Raw genomic sequence first — 18,340 nt, forward strand, 5'->3', positions numbered from 1 at the left:
CCGTTCCGGAAGTCCGTTCTTAAACCAAAGCGTTCTTAAACCAAGGCGTGCTTTCCCATAGCAGCGGGGGACTCAGTTTACAAATGGAACACACTCAACAGGAAGCGGAACATGTTCTGTTTCCAAGGCAAAATTCACAAACCAAACTTCCAGGTTTGCAGCATTCTTAATCCAAGTTGTTCATAAACTAAGCTGTTCTTAAACCAACGTACCACTGTACATGGCATGAAGCTAGGAGGACCAAAGAGAATAAAGGGGATGGGAAGATCAGTCGGTGCTCTGTGCAAACAGCGAATAAATGCAGGGCCATAAATAGGGGTGACGGCAGTGGGAAGAGTCACAACATGAGGACTAACACCTTGACTCTGACCCTTTGGGAAACAAGTACACACACGCTTTCCCCCAAATTACTAGTTTATTAGAAAGTTTATTTTCCTCATTTTTACAGCATGTATATATATTTATATATATACTTTTTATGTGACAAAAGTTAAATATAGCCTGCCGATACTGAAGTAATAGTGCGTTCTCTTTTGTGGTAAGCACTCTTGTGGAAGTCCAGTCTCCTCCTCCCTGCTGGGGCGCCGTGTCTCCCGTCTGAACCTCAGGGGAATGAAGCACTGAGAAATTAATACTGTTACTTCTTGAATTATCTACAGCCACTACCAAGAACCGAGTCCCTTTGTCACAGCAGCAGTTTCCAGTGCTTGTCTCGTTGTAGCCAAGGGTAAGGAAGCTTGAAAGCAGTCCATAGTCTTGCCATTTCAGGGCAGCAGAAAGCAGTGGTTATTTCTGAATTTCTGAAAAGGGAGGCCGCATCTCAGGATATACAAGCAAGTAGCGCGCCCTTTGGGTCTGGACACGTGTCCCAAAAGAGCCGCTGCTTTGCAGGATCTCGGCCTCCTTTTGCACTCAGCAAAAGAACCTTGAGATTGGGGGAGCCCCCGCTTCCTAGTTCACTTTGGGGCCGCACCCTGGGGAGCTGCAACTGGGTGACAAGGGGCAGTTGTGAGGAAAGGGCACCCCATAGAAGAAAACCCCAAGGGGGGGGGGAAGGAAAGGGATTCGGAACGAAAACACACCACTCAAAACCTCTCCAAAACATAAAAAAGGCACATATTTGAAAACAAGGAGCCTTAACACACACCCACACACCCATCCACACCTAGAAGCTATGTTGTTGCTGCAATGACTCAAAACAAGTGGTTGAATCCCAGGGAAAATAGCTGGGCTCTCAGGTGTTGTTTTTTGGTGGGTCCCATCTATTCCTGCGACCAGAAAGCGACTGTTTGCTTTGCCAAACGAACGGACTGTTTCTCTCAAACTTAAGGGGCCTGGCTACCGACTGAAGCACACAGTGAATGACACCTCAGCTGCCTCACAAACCTGTCTTTTCACAGAAATTACTAGAGATGTCATTACACAGGATGGACTTTGTTAGCTATGGGACAAAGGAGTCCAGATCACTGCTCCTTTGTTTATTTCCGAACCCTGTGACATTTTCTCCTATAAAATGAAAGTCTTTTTTTATGGTACGTTTAAAAAAAATGAGCTCAATTAAAATATACATGCTTGAAATCATTTTGTGCCCTAGCCATAACTAGAAGCATTGAACCTTTGACAAGAATTTCCTTTCCAACTACGTTAAAATGTATAGATAACTAAAGCCACCTGAACGAGTACCACTCAAAGAACGGGCTGTAAAAAATGTTATTGCGGTATACTATCAATATGGAACATTTGTCAGAGGAGCTACAAAAAGCAGCATTGACATGTACAGAGTTCAGTGCAATTTCTTAAATTCTTTTTTTTTCTTCTTCTGAAAAAAAAATCATAAGTTAATAAGGAACCATCAATATTACAGAGGAAAAGAGTACAAGTTACAGAGTCATGTTCAGGATGTTCACAGGACTCCAGTACAACATATTGCTTCAAGGACTGATCAAGGAATTGCTCTCTGCTCTCTCAGCAGCGCCGTAAAGGGTGTGTAGGAAGGAGAGCACTGCCAAGCTGGTCTGGGGGGTGGAAACTGGTCACTGAAAAGCAACTTCCCAGTTTGTGGTGCTCAGTGGGGGCTGCTGAACATGGTTCCCCGAATAGGAGCTGGAGAGAGGGGAGAGGGCAACAGAGGAGATGATGGATCAAGTGCTGAGTATTTCTTGGTTCTGTTGCTCGGGTTAAGCTTTAAGGTGGATTCAAATCACTAACTTTCACGCTTTATACTTGATATCGATGCCCAAATAAGATAGATGTGTATACCCACTTTAGGTCTTCAGAGTGGGTAGTAAATGATTTATAATACGTGACTTGGAAATTAAAAAGGGCTGCATTTGCTAAAGGACTGCACATCCCTGAAGAAGCCACCTCCCTGGGCGCACGAGCCCTTGAATATCCTTACAAGCAAACCACCAGCAGCACAGCTCTCCCATCTTCCACAGGCCTGTTCCCTCGAGCCTCCCTGCCTCTGCCCAATCCTCCCCCTTCCTGGGCTGTTCTCAGGTCCAGAGACAGCCACCGCCTTCCCGAGAACGAGAGAGACTGATGCACACGCACAGAGACAGACAGACATGCCCCTGTCCTCTCTTTCCCCTAACCCTCCCCTCCCCGATAGAGGCTGCCTCTCTCGCTCTTTCATGTGCCGTGGCTGGGAGGGTGCTGCAAATCCTGTCCTGAGAAAATGGGGTGCAGGAGAGGGTGGAGGTGCAACGCCGTGGCTGCCGCTGTCGCTGGCCGGGGCGCCAGGAGGGTCGGGTAGAGGGCGGCGTGGTGGACGGGGTGGAAAGTGAAAGGACCCGGGTGGATGGCAGACGCGGGGATGATATGGATGGGGTGGCTGGCCAAGAAGGTGGCGGGGTGCCCTGGGATGATGGAGTGGGTCAAGTGGGACAAGGAGATGGGGGTCAAGTGGGGCTGAGGGATATGGTGCACTTGAGCAAGAGGCTGGGGGTGAGGGTGGGGGTGGATGCCAATGGCTGCGGCCGCGGCGGCCGCGTGGTGCTGCAGAATGGCGTGCTGCACGGTGGTGATGGAGGTGGCTGCGGCTGCGGCTGGCTGCTGGATGTGGATGGGCTGCAAGGCAGGAGCCGTGGCTGGAGCCAGGGCGGCCGAGGCTGGGAATGCCTTGACCTGCTTGGCCAGGAGCTGCTGCTGGATGTGCTGCTGGGCGGCCTGCTGGAGCTTGCTGTACTTCTCCATCTCCTCCGGGGTGAAGGTAATGGGCTGGCTTTCCAGTGGCGCCAGGGAAGAGTCTTCGCTGCCTTCCGGCTCCCCGCTGATGCTCGGCTCCGCGCTGTGTGGGACGTAGCTGGGGAAGGGCTCCACTTCGGGGGCCAGCGGCACCATCCTGCCTTCGAGGGAGACGGGCTGGGCGCTGCCGTCCAGAGGCTCGGCGGCTTCGCTTTCCGCGGGGGCAGGGAATGGGTGCGGCACGGGCAGGTCGCCGGGTCCAAAGTGTTCCGGGAGGGCTGGCGGCTCCAGGGGCATGGGAGCCATCTCCACGCCTGCTTCTTCTGGCTTCTGATCTCCCAGAAGGCTCTCCTGGGTCTCCGTCACCAGGGTTTCGTCCACTGTGGGTTGGCTTGCTGCAGCTGCCTCCCCGCCATCATGGGGGGTTTCGTCGAGCTCAGACAGCTCCAGCTCCTCCCCGGTCCCCAATCCTAACCCAGACTCCTCACACTGCTTGGCGTTTGGCTTCCGGACTGTGGGCAGCTTCCCGATCAAGGGAAGGACTGGCTTGTTGCCTAGGGAGGGAGGGAGCTTAGGGCCAAAGTAGCCTTGCGGGGGATCTTTCAGCTTGATCCCAACCTTGTGAGGCCCTGAGGGGGAGTCCTCGCTGCCGCTGGGCTTCTTCTCCACCTTCCTGGACTGAACTTTTTCCAGGAGGAGCTTAGCCGTGGCCGAGTTCTTCTCCTCGGAGCTGCAGTTGCTCCCCAAGCTGGAGTTGCCGCTGTTTTGGGAGAGGCTGGCGGTGGTCCCTGTCACTTCATCGCCTCTCGCTTCCTCCTTCCTCGCGGGCCCTTCCCCTGGTCTGCCTCTGAAGTAGTGGGGGGACTGAGAGCGGTAGATCTTTGAGCGGATAAAGTCTCGCCGTGCGGATCTCCTCTCCCCAGGGCTTTCGTGGCCACGGGACCCCTTCCTGGAGAGAGACCGCTGGGAGAGGCTCCTGGCACTCCGGCTGCGCTCCCGGCTGTAGCTCCTGCTCCGTTTCCAGCTGTGCCCGGTTCGGCTGCGGCTCCGCCGCTTGCCCCGGCTGTGGCTACAGCTGCTGCTGCGCGTCCTGCCCCGGCTTCTCGTCCTCGACCTCCCCCTGGTGTGGGTTCGGCTGCGGCTCCGGGATCTGCTCCTGCTCAGGCTGTAGTCGTCTTCCGAAGAGGAGTATTTGTGCCGTTTCGACCTGCGCTTGGAACTGGCGTAGTCAGAATCGTCCTCCGAGTCGTGGGAGCGCTTGGTGCGGCTCCGAGAGCGGTCGCTGTAGTCACTGTAGCTGTCTTCCGAGTAGCTGCGCCGCCGGCTGTACCGGCTGTTGTCAGAGGAGGCATACGAACTCGTTGAGTAGGACCTCTGGGATGACCTTCGGGAGGAATGCCGACGCCCTGACCGGGAGCGGCTTCGGGAACAGTTGCTGCCAGAGTCGTAATCGTCACTGTATTGCGAAGCAGACTTCTGCCGGAAGTGCTTGTGGCAGGAGTCCTCGTCGCTCTCGTAGCCACCGCTGCTCTGCCGGCCTCTGTGGCTGGAGTGGGCGGAGGTGGAGGCTCGCCTCTTGGCGGTGGATGACGCCTGCTGCGGGTCCCCTTTGGTTTTTTTGCCACCGTGATCTTGGGAAGAGGTGCCGCCGTCCTCTTTCTTGTTGCCGCTTTCTTCGGTGGAAAGAGACTTCCGCTGAGAGTCTTGAGCGCACCACTTTCTTTTCTTGAGGTGGCCAGTTTCGTCGGCCCCCTGCGTCCGCTCCAGCTCCGTGGCAAAGGACGGCTTGCTCTTTTTGTGTTTGTGTTTCTTCCGCTTCTTGGATTTCTCTTCTGCCAGGTCCCCATCCCTGCTTTTGTCTTCTGCCTCGCCTTTGCGCCTGCGTTTGTGTTTCGTGGACTTCTTGTGCTTCTTCTTCTTCTTGTGCTTGTGGGATTTCCCCACTTTGTCCTTGCGGCCAACAAGGCCGCCTTTGCTGCAGTCTTCTGGCCCCTCGCCCTTGCCGGCCGACACAGGATTGGACTCCTGCTTGCTGCAGACAGACAGGGACTTGCTCTCCGGCACTGCTGTGGAAGTGCCTGCAGGAGTGCCCACCTCTTTGTTCTTGCTGCCCTCTTCAGCAGATGGTGCTTTCTCCTTGGGAAGGCTGCTTGCAGCTCTCTGTTTCTCCGCCCCTTTCGCTTTAATGTCTTTGTTGCGAGACAGCTTAAAGTCAAAATACAAGGGATTGCAGCTGTACGACACAGAGGGCTCTGCTTTGGTGAAGATCAGCAGTTCTGAAGGCCACTGGAGGGTGGTGCTCTCGTCTTTACTGAGCACTGGGAAGAAAGGTCCTGTCAAATGCTTAGGCCCGTCTGTGCCTTCTTTACTGGTTGACGCAAGCTGAGGAAGCTCTTTGGCGACCTCGGACTCCGCAGAACCGCTTCCCTTAAGTGGCTTGCCTTCCTGCCCGCTTGTCTCTTCTGGAGGGTCTTTAACTTCAGTTTTGCTGCCTTTGTTGGAAGGACTAGGTTCCTTCTGGTGGGTGGCACACTCTACTGCTGTCACCTTCTCACCATTCTTTGCCGCTTTGGGTTTTGGGGAGTTGCTCCGCTTCCTTTCGCGAGCCATTTTCTTGCTCATGGCTTCTGCTTCGACTTGTTCTGTGGCCTTCATAAACAGCAGGAACTGGAAGTTCGGCTTCACCTTGCAGTGAGCAGGCGGGATGTAGTGGTAATACTCTGGCTCTAGTGCCATGGGGCCGTCGTCTCGCTTCATCTTTTTCAGCTTCGACAGGGTGGTGTTTAGACCCTCCTTCTCGTGCGCTTGCTCCTCTTCGTCGCCTTTGCTGTCAGGGCTGTTTGTCCCCTCGACCTCCCCGAATTTCCCCAAGGCTCCAGGATCGGGCTGGGCTTTCTCATCCGCTTTGACTTCGTCATCGGGAGAACTGGACTCATCAACGTGGTCTTTGAAGACGGAGGCAATTGACTCTAGTTTCACTGGGGCTTTTTTGGCAAATGAGAAAGACACGCCTATCTTAAGAGGGTTAACCCCTGAGCTGATGGCTTGCGGTACCTGGACAGGCACCTGCCCAAGCCCGATGTTGCTACTAGTTTGCCCAGTGGCACAAACAAGACCCTTGTCTGTGGTCATACTGGCAACTGGCCCAGGAGCTGGTGAAAAAGAGCAACTGCTGGGAGCTGCTGAATCGATGTCCTCCTCTCCTCCTTCCTCGTCTACTGCCACAGTAGTGGTTCTAAACATCGGCCCGCTTCCTGGAGCACTGGGGGATTGAAATGGGACAGGGGTAAAGGGGAGGGAGAAACAATAGTTAGATACTGCTTAACATTAACATCTTCACCTTTATCTCTTACCCATGCCTATTCAACCTCTCACTAATTTCCTGGAATTGCTTTGAAAGCTAACGGTATGTCCAGGAACAAAGTTTTAATCTACACTTCCACTGTATTGTATGTGAAATAATTCATGTGCTCCAACCAGCACATCCTTGACAGAATTCAAGTATTCGTTAATTTTTTTAAAAAAAGGTGTCTTAAGATTCAAGCCTTCCTGGTTATATAGAAGAATCAAGATAAGCATTGCAAGGTTCTGATGCGCACAAGTAAGGGCTGCCTCATCCATTTCAGGCCTGAAGCTTTTCCCAACTCAGATCATGTTCACTAGTGCAGTTAGTTCAATTAAATCTGTCTCCCTCCACTCACATGACCCTTCCAAAATCTGTTCCTGGTGAAGAGGGGGAATGAGGAATTGAACTTGCGGACTGGCCACTGGTGAGCTAAGCATTCCTTATTTGGGGGGGGGGGGGAGAGAGAATAAATTATGTTTTACAAAAATCTGAAGAACAACTTCTTGCTATCCAGTCCATTTAAAACAGCCTGAATAAAAGGGGAAGTCAACTGTATGTTTAACTTAACTAACTTGCTGGCACAAGGAGCCCATTCACTTACCATTCAGGTTGCTTCCTCTGCTCAGCCAACTCGTGGAGACGACGGAGGGCTTTCTCCTGCTTCCTCTCATCTTTCCGGGATCTCGAGGAAACATTGCGAGCAAACTCCCTTTGCTTGAGATCCTTCAACCTCTGTAGCAAAGCAAGAGAAAAGGAAAATAGAAGGGGATAAGATGGAACGGTGAACCTTTTCAAGTTTTGCTAAAGAGTTTCCCAGCTGGCCATCCTTAACCCATTTGACCAGGGGTGGGTAGCCAGCAGCTCTCCTAATCTTGTTGGAATTCAACTCACAGCAGCCCCAGCCAGCATGGCCACCGGGGATGATGGGAGCTGTAATCCAGCAGCATCTGGAGAGCCATAGGTTTCCCACCTGTGCACTAGACAATTTAGAGGCGCTCCCTGAACTCACTGATATAGAGCACATCCTTTCCATGTAGAAGGTCCCAGATGCAGTCCCTGGCATCTCCGGATAAGAGGGCTTGGAAAGATCTCTGCCCAAGACCCTGAACACTCTACGTAGACAATACTGAGCTAGATAGTTCAGTGGCCTGACTTAATAGCAGACCATATAGTCACAGGGTGGGCTCACTAAAAGTCTCCAAAGAGTAGCCATTTTAGAGTGTAAGTAAGAAGCATTGAAGCACTTCCGAGAGAGGATTAAGAGAGGAAGAAGATACTATATTTAGGTATACAAGAGCGGTAGGGAGGAACAGTTCTATCTCCCTATACAATCCAGGATGCTTAGAATTACAGGTTCCTTTTCAGAGGAAAACTGGCGGAAAAGGCTTAAGAGCTAAATTTGTTAACCAACCTGGCTGCGAAATCCCAGTGACTGAACAAAGAATGGGAGTGGGGTGCTCTTGCTACAGCAAGCATTGAAACCCATCTGATTGTGTCTGGTGACACAGCAATTGTTTAAATATTGCAATTGTTTTTAGGCCTAGCATATCTCAAATTGTGCTCTTTGCAGCCACAGCTACCCGCCCCCTCCCACACGCATCCGTCCATAGCAGAAAGCAGGAAGAAATTAACACAAAGTTTTGCCCCAGCAACTAAATGCATCAGGTGAAGAACACGCCCTTAGAAAGAATCGGCTTATATGGACTTGTCCCCGGCCACAATATGGAAGCTGCGGCTTTGGCACCGAACTCTCGAGTTTTTGCCCCTAGCCCAGAGCAGACTCAAGTCTAGCATTACTCCGCTGAAAATGGACACCACTTTGAATGAGATGAGATGATGCAGGGAGGGGAGGTGATGGGTTCTCCAAAACTAGTAAGACATCATTGAATGGGGTTATGGTTTCACTGAACTGAGAGTGGAAGAAGAGGAGCGGAATGCATAGCTACGTTCTCAGACATGCACACAGAAAGACAGAGCTACAGACACTAGTAGGAAAAAAAACTCACTCTTATGATCTGGCCTCCATAATATGCTTTCATTATATCAGTTGACAATATCATATCATGAGTGGGGGGGGGGAGGTAAAAAAAAATACATGAGAGCAGAAGAGAGAGAGAAAGAAAAAAAAAGGGCAACCATTACTAACATCAATGCTCAGAATATCTGCAAGCTTATTCTATTGGATATGGAACTGGTTCACAGCTAAGAAGGCACAGAGGAACAGGACTCTCATCAAGTAGGATAATACTAATAACTTTGCCAGGACATATAAGCTGGGGTGGGTCACTACATAGTCAAACACTGGTTCTACGAGGCTACCTTGAGCAGAGAAGAGGAGAGAAAACACAAAACAAGTAAGTATCCCTGGAATGTGAAAGGAGCAGCATTTATAGCTGGGACGTGGAATCTGGGGCCCTCCAGATGTTGCTATTAACGGTATTTATGTTGGAACTCAATTCCTATAGTTGCTGGCCATGCTGGCTGGGGCTGATGGAGCTTGGTAGTCCAACAACATCTGACAGGCCACAGGGTCCCCATCCCTGATTTACAGGAAAGGTGAAGCTGGAGAAGCCTTGAGAGAACCAAATGGCTTTCAAGTACATCTATGAAAGTCTGAAATTTCATAAACCGGATCCCTCCATAAAGAACCATTTCCAAGGTCCTTTGGAAGCATCCGTGGAACCAGTTTCATTTTGGAATGAATCCTGGTCTCCTTCATCCCCTTGCATGAACCACTCTTGTAATGTTCAGTTGAAAATGTCCAACATAAGGGTGGTATATAAATAGCATATGCAAAAACCTGAGTATGCAAAAGACCTCTAGATTTACCTTCCCCTGTTGCAGCCACAGGACCCACACATGGGTCAAATCCTGTTCATGCCCATCTTAAGAATACACACAGCTGGGAAAACCAAGTCTTCACAAGAATGAACAAAAGCACCAGCAGCGTGGGAAGACAGCACCAAAATTCACAGATTCCCCCAGCAGCGGGAAGGCTCTTGCAGCAAGCCCCATGTGCATGATAGAGCTCTGCTATTAAAGAAAATTATAGCCCACTTTAATGATGGGCCGTAAAGATGCCTCTTGCTTAGCACTTTGACAAGTGTGGAGAACAAAGAGTGCGACAAGTTGGGCTCATCTGTAGCGGTTTGGCATGAGCTGCGATATGATTATAGCGCTGCATTTATTAGGCTGGATGACAGGAAAGGCGGGGTTTTTGCTCGTTTATTTTGTTTTTGCAGAGGCTTGCTTTGTGTTTTGAATTTGCACCATAAGTACCGTAAGAGACAAATTTACATCCCTTGGCATAGTGCACTTTTAATACATGCAAGAGGGCAATAGAATTAGCAGAGGCATGCACATTCTCAGGGAACGCCTTGCAATTTGCACCGAAGTAACTGCACCAAGAAAGCCGATTTTAGAAACCTGCATTTATTATGTCCTGCTAGTCAGTGAAAAGGGCAGGTACTCAGCCATGGAGCTTCTGCCACCTGATCCCCTGAATTCTGGCTCAGACACTATTGCTTCTGCTGCCAGGGCACCCTGCAGCAGAAACATCTATATGCTTAAAATTTTACATATGCACTCCACCTTCATCTGGAATTATGCATTTTGCTTGCGTTCATTAACACAAGTAAAGAATTGCCACCAGCCATTAAATGTGAGGGAAGTCACCCATGGCGGTTAAAAGCTGTTGCCGTTTACAATAATCCACAAATAGAACAGCCACGTGGGCTCTAACCTGCCCGGTTAGAGGGAAAGGAGGCATGCACATCCACTAATCTGTTTCTTTGGTCTTCACCACTAGTTTTATTTCCCTTGCTGCCTTCCCTAAGCAGCCCTTTAACTTTCGGAAGTGAGGAACTGTCCCAGACAAGTCCCTGAGTAGTGCAATAAGGCAGGTAAGGTGCAGGATGAATAATGAGGCATCTGAAACCAACACATTTAGCTTGTGCCATAATTAAAAGGAAGCAGTTTAAAACAACTATATATATATATATCTCCATCCATCCGCTCAGGTGGAAAAACTTGTTTCAAAACAGTATGAATAGTTAATAAGAGAGGATGAGTTAGCCTGTGATGTTTCCCTATTTAAAATACAGAAGCTTCCTGCTCCTACAAGTTCTAGACCCCAAAGGAGCTTTTTTCATCCTGGCCTCACTCCCACCCACCCCCCACAACATCAGCTCTGAATACTATTATGCTCTAACTTCCAGCTCTTTGTTTTATTTGCAAACGTAAAACAAATTGCGGGACGCGGGTGGCGCTGTGGGTTACCACAGAGCCTAGGGCTTGCCGCGACGGGGTGAGCTCCCGTTGCTCGGTCCCTGCTCCTGCCAACCTAGCAGTTCGAAAGCACGTCAAAGTGCAAGTAGATAAATAGGTATCGCTCCAGCGGGAAGGTAAACGGTGTTTCCGTGCGCTGTTCTGGTTCACCAGAAGCGGCTTAGTCATGCTGGCCACATGACCCGGAAGCTGTACGCCGGCTCCCTTGGCCAATAAAGCGAGATGAGTGCTGCAACCCCAGAGTCGGCCACGACTGGACCTAATGGTCAGGGGTCCCTTTACCTTTGAAACAAATTGCAGAAAGCAAAACCAACAATAGGCATGCAATATAAGTACACTTGGAGGCAGGTTGAGTAAGGCATTCAGGTCTTTTTGCTTCAGCTGAATATAAATTGCATTGGCACATCGACAGAGAGAGCTTGTGTTCCCCTTTGCTCTGGCAAGTTCCCTCCACCATCCAGCTTCCGGTGAAGCATGCAAAGGTAGGGATGTGCATCTTCCCTCCCCTTCACAAAATGTACTGTTCAGGAGGCCTCTAAAATGCTTTAGCAGCAAATGCACAGGAATAGCTGAGTCCCAGTAGAGGGAGTAGAGGACTGCAGGGAGATTTGCCTGCCAATTCAGCCTGCACCTAAGGGCTTTTCTGAGACTTGCCAGATAAGCAAAACAAGCAGACCTAGGGCAAGAGGATTCCTTTCAAGCAGGCCTAATGGCCTGTTTAGCTTGTTAAATTGTTTGTTCGAGGATCAGATCAGAAAGTGGAGCTATCATCATCCCCTGCTCCAGGGAATCTCAGAAGCTGGGAATAACAAATTACAAAAATCTTACTCGGCTCTCAATTTTTAAAAAGCTCGCTCAATTCCCACAGAAGCAAACCTTCTGGAAAGAAGGGGCAGAGAAAGTAGAAATATGTGTGAGGCATGATTCTCCCAACCTTCAGGGAGTTGGGTGTTGCTGATGGGTAGCGATTCTCTCCCTGCCCCACCAATCCACCACTAAGCTTTCATAACTTTTTGATGGAATTTAAAAATGGAGTTTTCAGCATCCACTTTATAAGTGATTTGTAATGTTTTCTACTATCTTCTTTTTAATGCTTTTGTGTTTCACTCTTTAGTCTTGTTATTTATTGCTATATTCATGGTTTTCTTTTACAGTGGACGCTCAGGTTGCGAATGTGATCCGTGCGGGATGCACGTCCGCAACCCACAACGTCCACAACCCGCAGCAGCGCACCTGCGCGGGTTGCGATCCGGTGCATCTGCGCATACACAAAGCACAATTTAGCGTTTATGCGCATGCGCGACTGCTGAAACCCAGAAGTAACCCGTTCCGGTACTTCCGGGTTTCGGCAGTCCGCAACCCAAAAAAACGCAACCTGAAGCGTCTGTAAACCGAGGTATGACTATATAAGCTACCTGGGGGGCAGAAATTAAGTGTGGTAATTACTGTATAAACAATTTGCTGCCTGAAACTAAGAGAAAGGACTGCTTTTGCAAACTCCCAAGAGCAGTGAATGCTCTCTCTCTCTCTCTCTCTCTCTCTCTCTCTCTCTCTCTCTCTCTCTCTCTCTCACACACACACACACACACACAGCTTAAAAATATGGTGCTCCAAGGCTGCTCAGGACAAAGCTTTGCAGATGTAACCATAGCTGCTAATTTGGATGTCTAGGCTGCAGCAGCATGCAAGCTTACTGAAGAGGAAGCTCCACTGAACTCAGGAGGACATGCTGTTGAGTAAAGAAGCATAGATTCAGGCAGTAAATGGGCAGACAGAGATTTGCTGGTAAGCAAAGGGGCCTGTTGGGCCCATTAGACAAAGACACAAGTGACATGCAAAGCATACTGTGCTGCCTTTTCTTCCCCTGCAGAGCAAGCCAGAGGCTTAGCGGTGAATGCTCTCTGCAGCCAAGACGGGAGTTTGCTTTTCATCCCCATCCCAGATTCTCGTTAACTGGGCAGACACATCCCCCCCCCCCCCATTTGCTGAAGTACAGGAAGAGCCACTTCACATGCCATTTATGGCTCCTGTTTGCCTCAGCCCATGCAGATGCCAAACTGAGCTCCTCAAAGCCATGCATATCCAACTGGTCGTTGCAAGAGCTTTTTAGAGAAACTTCACAACCATGTCGGCTGCTGTGCGCTCTTAAAACCATAATGTGTTTTCTGGAGGCTTAATTAAACTAAGAGACCATGTGCTTTATAGGAAACCAAACAAATGAAAAAGTATTTTTAACTTCTGCTTGGTAAAAACTGTAAAATGGCTTAGTTTGCACACAAAAGGAAAGTCATTTACTTGGGTACTTGGACTACTAGTCTACGTACACTTACTGGAGAATAAACCCTACTGAGCTCAGTGCTACTAAATTTCAAATAAACCTGGATTTATTATGCATCTCAATACAACTCACAAACCATTTAAGGTGTAATCCTATTTCTGCCGAAGGAAAACCCACTAAAATTAAGGTAAGATTGGGCTTTGGAGCTAACCTCAGGACAATGATTATCCAGGAAGTTTAGCCACAATTTGCAGAAACCTGATTTCATATGTTTAGTGCAGAAGATAACACCCAAATTAATAACACATGCTCTCATTCTGATTAAACTGGTATCTGCTTTGAAAATGTTGAGTTCTGCCAGAGTTGGCTGGCAGAAAACAGTAGGATGACTGCTGGACCCAAGCTGAAATTGTGAAACCCTGACAGTAGCTAGCTCATTATTAACCACAAGTGAGTTATCTGAAGTCATCTGAAGAAGTATGCACGCACTCAGAAGCTTTTACCAAAAACAAACTTAGTTGGTCTCTAAGGTGCTACCAGACATTTTAAAAAAAATTTTAAAATATATTTCCACAAGTCAGTTGTGCGTCTCAAGTGAAATATAGGGCGCTCCTACACATTAGGAAGCAGAGTCCTTAAATAGTTGTCTCATTTATACCCAAACTTCCTCCAAGGTATGCAAGTTCCCTCATCTGCTCTTCACAACAGCCCACTAATATACGGCATGCAAACTAGGGAGTTTCATTGCTAAGTAGGCATTATAATATGCATTGCACATCACATGTTGGGTAAGCCAAAGGGGGGGGGGGAAGCACCACCTCATCCCTCCTGGCACATTTGGCTAAAGATCCCCCCCCCCCCTGCTCGCCCTCAATTCTGGCACAAAGGGACTACAGATAATCTTTAGCTTCTCAACAGTGACCAAAGCAGCCTTGGCATTTCTTCACAGAATCTTCCCAATTGTTTGATCCAGCAATGTTGTTGACATTCCCTGCCTTGAGCAGTGGCCTCAGCATATTTGAAGGCTGACATGATGCACGCTGAGACGCATTTCTTCCTCCTTCTTACTCGAGGGAGTTCCATGGTTTGGCTTTGTATGTGGGAGTGCCTGGCGGAGCATGCCTAAGTCACATGAATGCACACACTTGCAGTGATGTGAGCACAGAATCGGAAAGCCTGCGGATGAAGGGGCTCTTTCAGAGGTCTGCTGGCTTCCATTTCCTTCCTCTGGCAGTGCTGCTCTTTGTGGCAATGCATTGCGTGGGCACTTAAGCAATTTCTGAATCAATCGCTGTAAGAAGTGACCCCGAACAACACCAAAGGTGACACTGGGTAGCATTTTATGTCTAGGGAAGAGCTATCAAAGCAACAGAGGAGCAAAACCATGAACACAAAATGTGTTGGAGGTGCAAGAGTTCTGCTCAAAAGCAAGCCTGTATGCGCAGCCATATGATGCGGGGGGAAACTTCCACTTGCAAAAATATTTCTGCTCATTATAGCATGCTAGCAAGGACGATCTGGCCCACAAAATCTAACGGAGCATCGGAAACATGTGGAATGCAGTTTCTAATCTTCTCAGACTGCTCTGCTTTCAAGCTTAGGGTGTTATTTGAGGACTAGAGAGGAAAATGTGGGGAAGCTACATTCCCATCTTTGTTCTCTTACTGAGCCTTGTTTCAAAAGGAAGTGAGAATCAGAGCCTGCAGACACTTGACAAGAAATTCTCCTACAATAAAAGCTAAAGGTAGCTACTGTATTACTGTATTATGAAACCTGACCCCCATGCTAACACACCAAACTTTGATGACCAAGCAAATCTATGTGCTTTATTTTTTATAATAAATTTCATTTGATTAATAAGCAAACCTGTTTCAGCAGGTTTAAAGCAGCATAAGGTTTCAGGGCCAGCTAAGAATTCTGCAACTCACCCATTGCTGGTCTGACACAATACATAAGGCTCGGTCTCAATGTAGAGTGATCCTGCCGAGAAAGGAGCTGAGGACTAAACTGATGAAAAGTTACTTGTTTTGTTCTCCGCTGCTGAAATGTGTGTCTGTTGATGCTTAGGCAGAGATCATCTAAAAGGCTGAGATTGGTGCTTGAATCATAGGGCAGAACAGACCTGGCTTTCGTAGCATGTTTTAAGAAGACTACAGTGGAGCCACAATTTGGTTAAAATTGTAGGGAGTAGGAGGTGGGTCCTTTGCATTAAATTAAGGGCCTCTCTACCTTCTCACTGTTCCCATTTGAACTCTGATTTGGAGTGACACTGAGCCCTTGGTTCGTGACTGATTTACTTTCCCTAATATGACTCAGTCACCCAAATGTACTGAGGGAGAAATCAGAAACCTTTACGGCACCAACTGAGCAGCAATAATTGTCATGCAATTTGTAAAAACCCTTGGCACCAAGAAAATATCAAAGGGCAACATTCAGTAGTGATAGCAGTGAGGTCTGATGGTGAACTGAAGGAACTAGCAGCAAAGTGGGTGGACTGAGATATGAAAGCAAGCAAACCCCCATGGTGTTGTGGAGAAGGAGGAGGATTCTGGCATGGGAGGCTACCCAAAACTTACAGGAATGAATGAAGGTGTTGACAGTCCAGAACTGGTACCAAGCCAGCATCCCTTTTTGGTACTGTAGAGTCCTCTTCTCAACATGGTTTAAAAACGGGTGAATGAAAGATTCTTTGAGCAGGATTGCTCCTATTTCCTTCCCACACACCCCACTCCCTCAAGCAAGAGGTCTGGATGCTCTGGACACTGACCTGAATGAGTAAAATGAAGCAGTTTCTTTCTCCGGTGGTAAGATGCAGTGTTTTCCCATTGTAGGGGTGCAACACAGAAAGAGGAACCCCAGTCGCTACTCAACTTGCTGCTCAACTTCAGATCTTTCTTACAGTCCGAACACCCAGGACTCTCCTAAAACTGTCCTATGCTCCTCCAAAAGGAAGGATCCCAACCTACAGCTTGAGTTAATTTTAAATAACAGCAATTCAGTGGCGAATAAGTAGGTGCAAAGTGTAGTTCTTTTTACGCCCCATTATTTTGAGAGGCCACAGGGAAAAATGCACCACAATCTGGATCCCAGCCTATCACCATGAGAACAGCAAACTGGGACCAGGTGGTTCCAATACACAACCATCATCACTAGAGGGTCCTGTCTTTAACCACCTTTTACCACACTCATTCCTTTCTTTAAACTTCAAATAAAGAAAATTCCAAGGTCTCCTTAGGCAGCTTGTACTAGTGCTGAACAGCTCAAACAGCTGAAGATGCCATTCCTGAAGTTTGAGTCCTTCCTGAAGAGTAACAACCATGTCTTCTCTACCCGGTCGTGAATTTTCGGGTGGGGGTGTGTGACAGTGACATGGATAACGATGCCACGTTTAGGGGAAGGATCACTATCAGTGAAGGAGCAATGAAGTAGGGTGGTGTGGGTTCAAGGGACATGGGAAGAATAGTGGGGTGGGAATGGAGAGGAAAGCTGAGGGTGAAATTTCAACTGAGCTGGCAGGAATGCAGTTAGAGCAAAAGGACTGCAAGTAAATTGACAATTTTTCGAAAGCCCTTATCTAATAACAATTATTCTAACAAAAAGAATCTCAAGAGCCACAGGGGACTTGGGAAGGAAAAGCAGCTAAGGGAAGTAGAAGGAGGAAATACATCAAAAGGGAAGCTTTCTAACATGTTATAAGCTTCCCCAATCAAGGTATATTCATGTAGATTCCTTTCCTTTTTTCTTTTTTTAAGTGTTGTTGTGAAGGCAAGCTAGCAAGCCACATAGGACCAACATCTAAATTGCCTGTGCTTGATTTATTTCAAACACAAGGTCAGCTTAACTCACTAATAACCCAAGTCATTTCTTCATGTTCCAAGAGCGGATTTGCTCAGGTGCTCGATTTGGCTTCATCAACAATGAATCCCAAAGTTAAGTGTGTGTATATAAGTGACCATGCATTCCTTCCATAGGCGAAGGTGAAGCTAAGAGGTTGCTGGCTGACATCCACCGCTGAAGTGGACTACTTGCAGGGTCATGAAAAAAAGGTTCTGCTGCAGCAGATCTCCAACTGAACGCTGGTGAAATGCTGCAGTTCAAATTAAATCTTGGCACAGATCATGGCGGGGGGAGAGGGGGAGGATGCACATGGCTGGAGGAAGAGATGAAAAATGTAAGCCACAAGCAACTTAGAGATGGAGTGAATTAACAAATCCTCTCACTGACCTGAATTTACCTTTTGACCTAGCATGCTTTCGAACCAATCTTCAGCTCAGCTAACTAAAGGACAAGTGAAGCTGCTTCTCTCTATTTCAGGGGTGGGGACTGGATCAGGCAGGAGGGCCAAATCAGTAGCTTCCACCTTCCTCACAGTCCATGTCTGACTGGTGGGTTAAGTCACCCACTTGCCTATCAACTGACATCACTATTATATTAGGTGACTTAAATTCACAAGGGCCTTCAGAAACTCATTTCAAAGCATGATCTTGAGCCAATGATTTGAAAAAGGGCTTTGAAAGGCACCACTGATAAGCCCCTTTTGGCTGAGCCAGGTATTTCCCTGCTCCACACCTGACGCTTTATATGACATCAGGTGAATGACAGGTACGGTCTGGCAGTCTTCATTAAGCCTGTGGGCTTGAGGTTCCTCATCCCTGCTCTATTTTAAGAAAGGTGTGAAGCACAAATGCTTTCCTTCTTGAACTGTGAAAAAAAGCAAAAGGTAGTCACTGAGTTTCCTGATTTCCAGACACAATCTCTCCAATGAACAGCCCCTAGTTGGAACACTTTCTGGAGCTCTAAAGATTAGGCTTATACTAACATACATAACCACCACAATCTCATTTTTTAATGGTTATGCTCTGTACCTCTAAGCTTCAAGAATTCTGATACCACTCAAAGTGTGCTTTCAGCACTTAGCATATTTGTTGGCAAAATAGGTTTACAATCTCATTTCCTGTTTTCTTTTCATTGTGACATCTGTATAATTTTGCAGCTAATGACTTGAGGGGCTTCTCTCTCACTCCACAAGAGAAGGGCGATGCTGCCACCAGGACCAATATGGGGTGATTAAGCAGGACTGTGTCATACTCTCACTTTACAAGGTTACCTACCGATACGCACACAGTACTTGCTGGCTCCAACCTTACTGGCAATCTTAGCTGTTTCCTCCAATGCCCGTCTATTCCCAAGAACAATTGATTATGTTTTTTAACAAATCTCAATGTTCAAACCTGAAGCACATA

The 18,340-nt window shown here is 48.0% G+C and overlaps 1 protein-coding gene across 15 annotated transcripts in view; it reads right to left on the bottom strand.

Moving 5' to 3' along the window:
- Window positions 1-407: 407 nt before the first annotated feature.
- The window catches only part of GPATCH8 (G-patch domain containing 8), a 77,329-nt gene continuing 59,396 nt past the window's right edge, over window positions 408-18,340 (bottom strand). For all 15 annotated transcript variants that reach the window (XM_028702348.2, XM_028702349.2, XM_028702352.2 and 12 more), the window contains 2 exons: window positions 7,134-7,264; window positions 408-6,448 (listed from right to left, as the gene is read on the bottom strand). In XM_028702348.2, the coding sequence (XP_028558181.2) occupies window positions 2,632-6,448; window positions 7,134-7,264 (3,948 nt within the window). In that variant the 3' untranslated portion in view covers window positions 408-2,631. The remainder of the gene's footprint in view (window positions 6,449-7,133; window positions 7,265-18,340) is intronic.

The sequence above is a fragment of the Podarcis muralis genome, chromosome 13, assembly GCF_964188315.1.
Source record: "Podarcis muralis chromosome 13, rPodMur119.hap1.1, whole genome shotgun sequence".
Classification (NCBI taxonomy): Eukaryota; Metazoa; Chordata; class Lepidosauria; order Squamata; family Lacertidae; genus Podarcis; species Podarcis muralis.